Here is a 12,983-nt window from a genome sequence, read left to right as displayed (position 1 = left end):
GGTCTAAATATAAAAACACGCATATCTATGCATATTTTTGTTGTAATAGCAGTTTAATAACACCTCATTATATGTATTCCTCTTGTAGGAGAGCCACGCCCAGTAGTGGGAACTGCTAATGGTTCTTATGATGATGGATACACAAAAGTGCGTGTTTTACAACATCTATTTTATACATCTGTGGATCATACACTTCAGACCATCCAAATTATTTCGACTGTTATAATACTTCAAAGTAATACCCTGTTAGCTTTGGCTAGATTGTACCCTGAAGGAACGCATGTTGTAGTATCAATGTATTGTTTTATTATGTTACGTTTATGAGAGCGAACCTCTCACGCAATTCCCTGTACAGCAGTAGACGCATTCAGTCGCATCAATGTAACAGTGCATTGCATACCAATAAATGAGATTTTTAATACTTTATTAGTTTTATTTTTACTGTTAGAAATACTTGTGACTTGAGACTGTCTTAGGTTTCCAAGGGGTGACAGCGTCAGGTTGCGCTATTAGCTATATTTAGATATAGGTAGTATCATCAGAAATAAGTCAATGTTAATTGTAATGCAATAAAACAACAAAAATATCATATGTAACAATTTATTTTACCAATATTAATAATATATTAACATATGTGGTCCTAAACCACCCTCTCTCTGATAATAATATAATACAATTAATTTGCAAGAGGTTTCTGAACCCATAACAGAAAAAAAAACAAAGTGGCTACGACTAATGAAACTACAGGACTGACACAATATTCACGAGTCAAGTGATAAAACGCAGCCTCCACTAGTGACTTCCCGCATTTAATTACATATACAACAATTAAAACGAGGTATAAAAGGAAAAGTAAACATTCTCATAATATATTAATTATTAATATTACCTAACACAGTGTTTTTCAAACTTATTGAATACGCGACCCCTTTGTAAGTTGAAATTCTAGGCGATCACCTGAAGCCTGAGACGAAAACTATAGTCTATCCAGAGTGGATTGGCCAAAATAGACCCATTTTTTCCAATGGCTCAATTGATTGAGATATTAGGTGTCTTCAGGTAAGTCAGTCAGGTCGACCTCTACGCAGTCCCCCTCTAAACCTTCGTGGTGAAAAAAATCTACTTTCTTTTACCCGCAACCCACCGTGGCCCTTAACGGTCGCGACCACAGTTTGAAAAACACTGATCTAACCTAACAACGAGGGGGCGCTAGTTCAGCGGTCACGCAGCAACGCTGCATTCAGCGCGGAAATCAAACATTGGGCGTACAAAAATATTAGGCCCGCATTCAGTCGACGAGCGGCACGCTGCGCGCCCTGCCCCGTTATACTCGGGCTTTATTACACTATCATATTATGAAACGTATATTTTACAAACACATGATATAAACGTAAAATGATCTCACTATATTTCTAATACCTATACAAGATATCTTAAAACATTTTACAGATAAAATTCTCGACAACTGCATAAATCGATAGAATGATCTATTTAATATATGATAGTGTAATAACCGCCTCACATTACAATTATACATTATATACAATGGGAAATAAATATGCACGAGAACATAATATTCGTGTATATGTACATAAACCACACCTATTGTAGTGCGGTGACAACCAACCGCTTCTATCACAATATAACCCATTGTCACCAAGCGTTAGGTGTACCTACATTATTTATTGGCCTATACTTTTTGGCTTGGCTAGGCTCCTTGCCGGCTGGTACCGGGTCTCTAGAAATTAGGACAGTGTCTCATGCGACTACCTACATACGTGTACATTCGGTTGCGCATATTTTCGGCCGCTATTTACTAGATAAAAGAAATAGGATTGGCTACGGAACATCAATAAATTAAAAAAATAATTCTAAAGGTATAGATCCTTTCTTATACACAACAATAAAGTTAATAAAGTATACGACTTGGTAGATGGCAAACGGTTACAGCCGCCCATAATCGTTTTCGCTATCATGAATCATAGTAGTGAGGAATTTCAGTTGTAGCTGACTATTTAAATTGAAAGTACATCATACGAATATTTGTTAGAGCTTACTTAGCAATATAGCCTTTTTAAGATTCGATGTAACAAGTTTTGTTATATTACTTAATTATGTATGTATTAAATAATTGTTTTTATTTCAAAAAAAATATAAATAAGTTTATAAATAATTGAATTAGCCAAAAAATCTTACGCAATCGAACGATCACGTAAATTACACGTATAATGTAAAAATGAATATAAACAGATACAAATAAACATTTTTGGTTCCACGTTGTACCTACGAACAAATTTATCCAAAAATATCGACCAGACGCGTCTCGGTACAATGTCGCTTTGCATTAGTACATCACAAGTTTTAGAAATATACAAAATTTGGGTTCAAAGTTTGCAAAAATTCTCCGAGAAAGATGAATAGAATAATATAGATCAAAAAGAGATAGAGTTCGTTGAATTTAGTTCCGGTAATTATTGATATAAGTTCCGGTTCGCATCCAATATCATAACTTCATAAGAATGTTGACACGCGACCGATTTACACAATCGATTTGAGGTTATATCGAGTAATGTTTCGTCTTAGTGTTCAGATTAACTAAGCAATTTATTATGTACTTAATAACATCCTCCGTAAGATTTATAATACAATGACTACAGCGTGACTCGCGCTTATAAAACATAACTAATTTTACAGGGAATCCAGCCATACGCAGTACTTTATAACGCCACGACGCGCCATTTCGGTATATTTAAAACTAAAGTTCTGTATAAATAAAAAATAATATTGCATACAACAATTGTGTTCTGTCACATTCTTTCAAATGAAAACCATATTTGATGTAACAGGACAAAACAGCCCAATAGCTAAAATAGTTTTAGTAGACATTTGACATTTCTTTTAATAAGGGGGATAGTACTGAGTTATTTTGACTTACACATTTGTAGATTCAAAATGTTGTAATTTAAATCAGTGTACAGTTAATTCTATAAATAGTCAAATATTTCGGAATTACCACAATTAAATTGTGTGGTAACTTTACAAATTAGAAAATCGATTCAAACAGACTGTGAATTAAAAAAAAAAGATTAATACTCAGTTTTAGTGTGGTATACTCATAGACAGATGAACATGATGACAGTGATAGAAGATTTAGTTGCCTCAATTTATATGGAAATTATTTGTCACTAGAAAAATTATTGCTTATTCTCTCTTTTACTCAGGTATCATCAGTGATGCTGTTTTTGGTTTCTAAATCCATAAAGCCTCAAAGAGAGTTGACAAGCGAGCGTCTGATCGTAAAATAGTATGGTCCTGGTAATAGAAAATAAAACATTATATATACGTAAAACTAGAAAAAATCACGGGATCTTACATTTTATTTATTTTTTTTGAGTTCCCGACATTACGTGATCATGGCCGCTTGTAACACTGCCGAAATAGTGGCAACTCAATGAGAATAAATTAAACGTTTAAAGATCCCGTAATTATTCCTAATTTTACGCATAAAAATCAATATTACTCTGACTTTAAAACAAATGGTATAAAGGAAGGAAGATAATCAACTAGTTATTTCACGTTAAAGTTGTGATATCTGATTTAATTAAATTACATCCATATCTTTTCTATTTATATATTAGGGTTTCTATAAACCTTTGTAACCACTATTTACATCCATACTTATGAGTATACCCTTTGCAACCAATCCTGTACAGTATATAAGTGTGTATATAAGAGTAAAATGTTAGGTAAACATTGGCGACGTCGTGGCGACACGGACACGTGACTGCGGGCACGCTAATGCCCGACCGGCTCTACGTAGTTTGCGGGGTAGAGTCCGACGCGTCCGTCCTTCCGTCCCTTGCACCAGCCCTGTTCGTCTTCGTCTTCTAATTTCTCGAATAGGTCTCCTGGGGAAGGTAATGTTTTATATATATTTTACTGTAGCAGAATTTGGCCAAAATCTAATTATACATTCTTATTTTTCTTACTTTCTTACTTTTGTGTTATATCACTACTGGGATTTTCTCATTTTAAGACATGAAGGACGTGATATTGCTGTAAAATTAGAGGTATGAAAGTGAAACAGCATATAATGTCCGTTGTTGATATATAAAGATGAAGGTTACCATCAAGTCGGTCGCCACCGTGTTTGCCATTACAGTCACATAATTATAAAATCAGTACTCAGGCCGTCTTCGTTTCGATCTCCGTTAGAATGGGACAGAAAATGGTTGGAATGGACCAGGTCGAACTTTGCCTAAGGTTACGGATTCGATCTATTAGAATGGGATAGTGGATGGCTTTCTACCCATTGTTGGCCCAGGTCGTATTTTGCCTCAGGTTTTAGATTCGATCTGAGAATGGGACAAGGGATGGGTATCTCCCCATTCTCAACCCAGGTCGCACCTTGCCTGAGGTTTCGGATTCTATCTATTAGAATGGGACAGTGGATGGCTTTCTACCCATTGTTGGCCCAGGTCGTATCTTGCCTCAGGTTTTAGATTCGATCTGAGAATGGGACAAGGGATGGGTATCTCCCCATTCTTAACCCAGGTCGCATGTTGACTGAGGTTTCGGATTCTATCTGTTAGAATGGGACAGGGGATGGGTTTTTAACCATTGTTGACCCACGTCGTATCTTGCCTGAGGTTTCGGATTCGATCTGTAAGAATTGGACAGGGGTGGGTATCTACTCATTGTTGGTTCAGATCGTACCTTGCCGGAAGCTGAGTTCGTCGCTCTCCGCGCCGGTATAGTCGTAGAGCGCGCGCACGGGCACGCCGGGCTCGCCGGTGTCCGTCAGCGCTCCGCCCGACTCCTCATCCCACTCATCCTCCTCGAACGGGTTCTCCCCGCCTTTGGCCGACTCCTTGGCCGGTGAGGTCTTATTCGATTTAGGCGCCGACGCAGTGCCGTTCCTGGAAACATAATGTCATACATCATAATATAATAATAAAAATTATTTATACCTTCTTTTGAATATATGGATATATATAGAAAAATGCATGTAGATTAACAGTGGCGTCACATAATGACGTGATGTCCTGTGACGCCCCTGTTCATATATCGTTGGTCAACCAGATGTGGCGGCAGATTGCTTGTCCTTTCAGTAACATAAAAAAATGGTCGTGGGTTCCATCTTCGTACAATACGGCTTATTATATTATTTTCATGTATATTGTATTAATATGAATTGGAAAGTGAGTTTATTTGTCACTTCTTGTTGTCTTAACGGCTGAACCAATCGTCATGATACTGTGGTATAACAATAACCCTTGCCATAGAGAAAGTAAAGCTATTGTCTAGTCCAGTCACCGGCCGAAGTCGCGTGTACAAACTAGCTTATTAATTTCTATATACAAAAAACTATTATACATGATGTCATATTATTCACTAACTCCACTTCCGTCACATCAGCTATGTGGTATCGCGTACAGTCGACGCGCGGTCGCAACGCTAGCCGCAGCGAGCGAGTGTCGCGGTCGACTGTACCGCGTGGTGCACACGTGAATATCTCCAGGCGTTCTATGCTATGGTTAGAGATGGATTACGACAGGATTAGAGTTAAATTAGGATAAGAATAATGGTGTCGAGTTCAGGATTAGACGAGTTATGAAAAGGGACGGAGAAAGAGAAGGTATATTTTGTGTGCGTAGTACATGGTCATTGAATGATTGAAGTGGTTGATATAACCTCAAAAATATGTTTTATGAAATGGAATATTTTTCTAGAACATTCGTTACAATATGGCAATTTAAAAAAGTACCACCAAAAGTTCCAAATATAAATATCTATCATTACCAGTACCCACTTCCCATGATTATAATTTCATTCTATAAGTGTTAGAAACGAGTTCCAAATTTCAATAATCACCTGTAAAAAATATGGTGGCACTATAGAAAAAAAGGAAACAACATTAGGTAATTTGACATTAAAAAAAAAACTTACGTGACGGCAATTGGCGCGCTGATGTTTTTCTTGTCTATGGTATTGTTAGCAGTCGTACTGTTCGTATTGTTGACCACTGTGTTGTTGGTGACAGGCGGCTCCGTATGATTGGGAGCTTTACCGCTTGACTTATTATTCGCGTTGATAGGTGGCAACTCCTAAACCACAGATAATAACACAATTATTTTTTAAATCCATCAGAGCAAAGGTATTACATATCATAAATTCTTATTTATATTTATTATTCGGGATTATTTATTTAAAATAAATATTTATATAAATATTCATAATCCTATTAAAATATTACGTATATAATCATCTAAAATATAATGTTATATATATTAATGAGCATGCGAATATGCATTCAATAATAAGCGACATCCATCATGCAACGTCGAGATATAATAAAAAAAATAAATAAATAAAGCACACTTATAGCTAATTTTGGATCGAAATGAGAATGTCCTGTGCCCCATACGTCTACTGTTCACCTGGATTACTTCATGCTTGTATTGAAGAGAGCTAAATTAGCGCATTCTCATTTAAATCCGAGATGGGTCTGAGCACAATACATACCGATGGCCGAATCATATCGAGTCACGTTACACTGGACGAGCGTGTAATTTCGAGTGAATTTGCGATGTGTTTAGACCCCTCCAGTCATTTGATATTCGTCCGTGGAGAAACGATTATAAAGACGTCCAAGACAATTTTAAAGTGACGAAATTGTTCATATTCATTAACATACAGAGTTGTAACGGTTATACCAAGCCAAAATCCAGTGCTGATATATATAAAATAGTAAATTTCCTAAAGAAAACCCTTTTACAAATTAAGTTCCCAAAGCAAAACCTTATAGAAAATTGTACTATTATACGTCATAGTAAGAAGTTTTGATAAATTTAGTAAGAAAGATATATTTTTGTTCTGTAATAGGTTGCTTTTGAGCGACAAGATCGCCTTTTTACTTTTCAATGTACTGGTTTAGTTATTATTATTCATCTATTTTCAAATTTCCACTTTATTTCTTCCTGAAAATCAATTTCATGTGTCCTGCCTTTTAGCTTGGTATATTCTATTTGATATTTTTACTAATAAAATACAAAATTATTTTAAAAATCAATATTTAAAATTGTCTTATCTCATATCGTCACATATAAATCAAATAATGATATTCCTAATTCATATTATGAATATGATTATTATTTTTATAATTCGCTACAAATCCTGAGGTTTTTTGACGTCTATAAGTTATCGGCATGTAATACTGCGAATTTGCACATTCAATATACAAATAAACAATATAAAATGATTTCATATGAAGACTTCACTGAGTGAATCTCGATTAAAATTCCAATATGAATTTTGATATACGAATTAATGAAAAATGTTGTTTGTTTCACAAATAACACATTACATAGATAGATAAAACATTAAAAACAGAACATAAAAAATACAAATGACAATTGTTATATTTTCACTAAATCGTTTATTTAATTTCTCGAATTTTCGAAAATCCACGGTATTGCACGCCGAAAAACTTTAATTTTTTATACGTGCATGCTATTATGATCGCCGTGTCATTTTCGAAATTAATTTAAAAATTAAATTAATAAAAAGAACATGGAACAAAAAACCATACTTATAAAAAATACATAACTTGTACCTAAAAATACGGAAAAATGTTTATAATTTAAACTTAAACGCTGGATGCGTTATGAACCTTTGGCTATGAGAGTGGACTATTTTAGTTGATAATTGTCTTCTCATTTATGATTTAAGTTAGCAATTTATGGTGTATTACATAATTAATCTATAATTTATATTCCATTATACATTTTCCAATATGTCCTTAAAACATTACTAGAAGTTATTTTAGGTTCTAAGTATATTGAAACCAAATATAGATTTTAACGTAATCACAAATGTTATGTAAATAAATTTTGCCTTATTTATTATTTATTTCTAGTTGTAAGGATAATATATATGTTTGCTCGTTTGCCTCTCCCGATTAGAGTTAAAGCAATGTTGAATTGTAAAACTTCGAGTTACAAATTTATTATGTGTATATTTGTTAAGTTGGACTAAAAAGGACTTGTATCCAGAGCCGTAAAACATATTAATAAAAAAAAAAGACGAACGATACTAAATGTCATACTAATTAAAACAGTATCTGTATTGTTCCCAATGTCATCTTAATATAATATTTATTAAGATTAATATCTGTCTGTAATAATAACAACAAAACAACTTGCCGACTTCATAAATTTGATTAAATTTTGGATATTTGTCATTAAATTATCACCGAAAATGTCAAAGCAGTTATAAGAACGCACAGTTTTTAAAGTGAACCATCTACATATTACCAATGGACACGAGTTCAACACTAAAATGATGACGTTCCAAATTTCAATATATTACAAAAAAAAAAAAATTCATACATATTACAAAAAAAAAATAAATTAATAAATAATTAAATTAAATAAATCCATCTTCATCCACATCTTCGCACTAGTCCTTCCTTCGAATGACCGAAACCCCACTAGTTATTTCTTTTACAAATTCAACACTGGGCGTTACTCACTACACTTTTTTCGTTAATTTCGTAACACTGGTGGGAGCCCAGTGTTCTAATTTAGACTATAATTAATTAAAATTTTAAGTTTGAATGGTTATTAATTTAATGTTTTATTCAGCACAATAGTGCTGAATAAAACAAAATATTAAATTATAATATACGTAGCTTAAAGGAAATTTCTTTAACTACAAATCTATACATAAAAAATAAAAATGGAGTGTCTGTTTGTAATATTGAAATAACCGATGTTTACTACATGCATATGAATATAAATATGGTAACATACCCCAAAATAACATTTTTTTACATTTTTTGTCTGTCTGTCTGTTTGTTTGTTCCGGCTAATCTCTGAAACGGCTGGACCTATTGTGACGGGACTTTTTTTGGCAGGTAGCTGATGTAACAAGGAGTAACTTAGGCTACTTTTATTTTAGAAAATAAAGTTAAATTCTACGCGGACGAAGGCGCGGTAACAGGTAGTTAGAAATATATTCAAACTAGTATCTCGAGTAAATAACAGCAAACGTATCAGCTGATTTAGATACTCAATTTTTAGATTTATTAACGGACTGTCTACTAAATACGAGATAATATTAAAGAAAATAACATAACGTTTATTTTGCAAACTAATATTTAATTAAAAAAAAAATTACATTTAGAAAACCTATTTGTTTTCATTAATAAGTAAACAATTTATATTATGCTTTTTTTTTTAATTCACAAGAACAATTATTTAATCTTACGCACAGAAATGATTTAAATATATCAATAATAAAAACCTACTTGGTGCACAATTATCATTATTATTTTTTTTATAAAAAAAATATCAAAAAATTCTCCCAACACACTTTAACTGTACCAAAATACCTCCTCCCTCAGCGTAACTTTCATATAAAAATATGTACAAAGTTTTTGTTGTACGCATTAGTAAAATGATACCCGGCGTCCATTGTTAATATGTGTGTTGTGAACGTACGTCCTCGCTGACTGGGCGCTGGTTGAGGAGCGTGATGGGCCCCGTGGGGAGGCTCTCCTTCGACTTCCCCTTCGCGATGTCCCGGAACTCCTCCGTGTACTCCTGAACCGACACACGCGGTAAAGCGCTCGTGTTTACACGACACGTTGGGACTAGTTCTTATTTGTACACATTAAGGTTCAATATCGAATAATTAACTTTAATTTAGTATTTCTCATTTTCAGTAAAGAGTACAATTAATTGCGGACAACAGCAATTAAAACTATTCAATTAATTTAAAAAGTTTTGATTGAATTTATTTTTTCTTAATTACAAATGTTCTTAAAATTTCAATAATGATTTTCTCTTATAAAATAATAAAAATGTATTGTCTTTGAATGATTCATTTTCATTTTTTTATTAGATAAAACGTATTGTTTTGTCCTTATAATGAGTATAGGACAGGGTAAATACGCTCAAGAAAATAATGCACGATTTTTTTTTCTTTATGCAACAAAAAATAAGTATTAATTCTAATAATTCATTTTATAAAACGATAAATACATAACGTCCCAACGTCTCAGTGCACGCCACGTATGCGAACTCAAAATGAAAGAAAACAAATTAGACAAAATTAAAAAATAAAAATAAACATTGTATCACGTCCATTCAAAGCTGGTGGACATTAGTGAAGCGCATTGGCTCTATGCAGGAAACTAGAGGTACATCGAAAACCATGCGATTAGACACTTGAAAAGAACAACAAGGTAACTGACCAATTCTCTTAGGATTTAAGATATTTTTTTAAACCACGAGACTCGTGTGCTGGCAAACTAACCATAAGCTATAATAACGAGTGCCTATAAATGTCTGCTAGACTAGGAGTATCACGCGCGCATTCTGGATCCTAATCAATTTTTTTATATCCTCATGTCAACTCACGTGCATTGAATATAACTCATATATTCTATACTTTAAAGGAAAAATCGCGTATCTGCCAATATTATTTTATCTTTCTAACAATTATAAATCTCTTTAATAAATATATAAGATAATTTATTCTTTCTAAGTAAAAAAAAATCTTCGCGTGATGATAAAATATGAGTTAATAATTTCAAAGTTATTTTAGTCTATTATTAGCGCTTCAATTATGTTTTCAAAGCCTCTATCGTATGCTATAGTGAGGATGAGAGTGATCGTGAGGTGCACCATACATGAGGTGCTCGCTTTTTGTGTTGTTGCATATCGTGAAAATACACTCTATTACAAACCATCACGGTGTGGTTTTGAGTGTCACCAAAACCTTTGTGCATTGCAATCGTTTCACGTGAATTTTCACTTCAGGTGCATTTTTCTTGATAAGATTGAGTCGATAATTTGTTTTGCGGAATAATAATTGGATTTAGAGATAATTTAAGAAATTATGTCTACTGTCATTGTCAGGGAGAAATATATTTCTCCCTGACACTGTAGGAGTAGATATTATTTTTTCCTTTTTATTCGTTATTTTAAAAACTTATACTTGAATCCGAGTACAAGACCTTTAACTAACTTAACGTAGGTGACCATCGCTAAACGATTTGGCTTTGTGGCAAAAAAACGTGATCCCAAACCCTACACCGTGATAGCGTACCATTAACGGGTTGCTATAGAATCTGCTACTTCCGTATTGACTACTGGAGGGCGCCACTCTCGAACTCCTCTCATCCCCGAAGCAGAAGGCCGGTAGAGAGAGCCTGAGGCGGCTGGTGACACGAGACCACAGCGGTCTGGGTGACCTAGACGCCGGATCCGGCGACCACGGTTCTGGTAGCCGGTCGGACTGCGATCCCGTCAAACGAGCGAGGAAAGCGGACGCAACCGTTGGCAGATATTTGAATCGGACCGGGTCGGGTGTAGCCGCCGGTTCGTCCTTTAAATTTGAGCTTATATTTGACAAAATAATTTTGGCTGTTACCACGTTGTGTGAGGTCGTCATGTACATGTCGCATCTCAATATTCTCGATTTGTTACAGTATTTTTCATAGAACTTTTATATTGTAACATCCAATCTTGTTTATTTGTGTCTAATTACTGCGCTTTATTACATTTTGATATTACAAATAAATGATTTTACCAAATCTGATATAGTAACTCACACTCACATATGGTACATTGATTACAATACAATAATATCCATGATTATTATATGGAGCCATTTTACACAAAACAAAACACAACACAAACGTTTGATCTGAAATGTACATGACCTTTAAGCATATTACAAAAATAATGTACCACCAGTAACATATGTAATTCGATGTGCCGAGTCTATATAGTTTATGTATCCGTGAATTATCGTTATATAACCTCAAATACCGCTCTGCAAACATTAGTTCCTAAATTACATACGAGTTCTACAAAGCGTCTACGTTCTACAGTACCGAACTGAAAGGTTTTAATAAAAGAAAAGGATAGATAGACATGCTCCATCTCATTACACTCCTACATAATTGATTACCGGGTTGATTTATTAAGCAAGAGTTATGATGCATAGATAACGGTATATAACTGCTGTACGGAATGCATTGCGTAGTTCGGACGACGTGGTATGGTGTGGTTAGATACTGTGTGGTCACCTCACCTCGAACTGGGGCCACGCCATCACCATATTGATGCCGTGGTTGTTCGCCCACCATTTCAAGTCCTTCTGATGGTCCGCATTGTTTATCGTGTGATGGAACTCTTCGTATATTTGTGGTAACCTGTAATATTCGGAATTTAAATCTTATTTTTTTTACAAACCTTGATGAAGTTGAAACAATTATCGCTAAAGATATAGACTATGTCTAACTTCATTAAATTCCCGTCGAAGAGTATTAGTCATATTAACAAATAAAATAAAAAAGGTTTATATATATCCAGCTACAATTCAAATATCCATAATTTTGAAACCTTTTAAAGGCAATAGCATAGATGAAATTTAAAAATATATTTTGATCATATCACATTAAATTGATCACGTAACAGGGCAGATTGTATGAAGGTTCTAAAAAAATATTTTTAATTTTCTACTTGGTTCGTGTGGTTTAGCACACCGATTTACTTTCAATGGCACGGGTTCGATTCCTCGCACAATGCTCATATTTAGGATTTTGTGTGAATACGAATACAAACTACAAACTTTGACAATACCAGCAAGAATAAATAAATATGACAGCTACTTGAGTTAAATAACACTTACGATGGTTCCTGGCTAATATTCAGAGACTTATGGAAGCTGAAGAGCACGTCTTTGAAGAACGTCAGCCTCAGCGCCTCCATCTGTTGGCAGCGTTCGAAGACACCGCTCATGTCCTCGATATAGCGAGGGTTGTACGCCGTGATCTCAGCCAGGGCTGCTTGGTACTTTTCTCTATTCTTCGACACCTCCTCGCGGCACCTGACCACTCGCTCGCCCATTTTCTTCATCTGTCAATTGAAATATCTTATTTAAAACTAACTGTCTCTGTATACAGTTAA

General features: G+C 34.4%; 1 protein-coding gene across 3 annotated transcripts in view; it reads right to left on the bottom strand.

The window, feature by feature from the left end:
- Window positions 1–584: 584 nt before the first annotated feature.
- The window catches only part of LOC131853935 (protein kinase C and casein kinase substrate in neurons protein 1), a 124,734-nt gene continuing 112,335 nt past the window's right edge, over window positions 585–12,983 (bottom strand). For all 3 annotated transcript variants that reach the window (XM_059205024.1, XM_059205026.1, XM_059205025.1), the window contains 6 exons: window positions 12,706–12,932; window positions 12,106–12,226; window positions 9,504–9,605; window positions 5,950–6,107; window positions 4,717–4,919; window positions 585–3,908 (listed from right to left, as the gene is read on the bottom strand). In XM_059205024.1, coding sequence (XP_059061007.1) covers window positions 3,796–3,908; window positions 4,717–4,919; window positions 5,950–6,107; window positions 9,504–9,605; window positions 12,106–12,226; window positions 12,706–12,932 — 924 coding nt within the window. In that variant the 3' untranslated portion in view covers window positions 585–3,795. The remainder of the gene's footprint in view (window positions 3,909–4,716; window positions 4,920–5,949; window positions 6,108–9,503; window positions 9,606–12,105; window positions 12,227–12,705; window positions 12,933–12,983) is intronic.

This window comes from Achroia grisella, unplaced genomic scaffold, assembly GCF_030625045.1.
Source record: "Achroia grisella isolate CSIRO2021 unplaced genomic scaffold, CSIRO_AGI_Agris_v1 utg918, whole genome shotgun sequence".
Lineage (NCBI taxonomy): Eukaryota > Metazoa > Arthropoda > Insecta > Lepidoptera > Pyralidae > Achroia > Achroia grisella.
The sequence above is the reverse complement of the archived record's forward strand: the minus strand, read 5'-3'. Positions and strand labels throughout refer to the sequence as shown.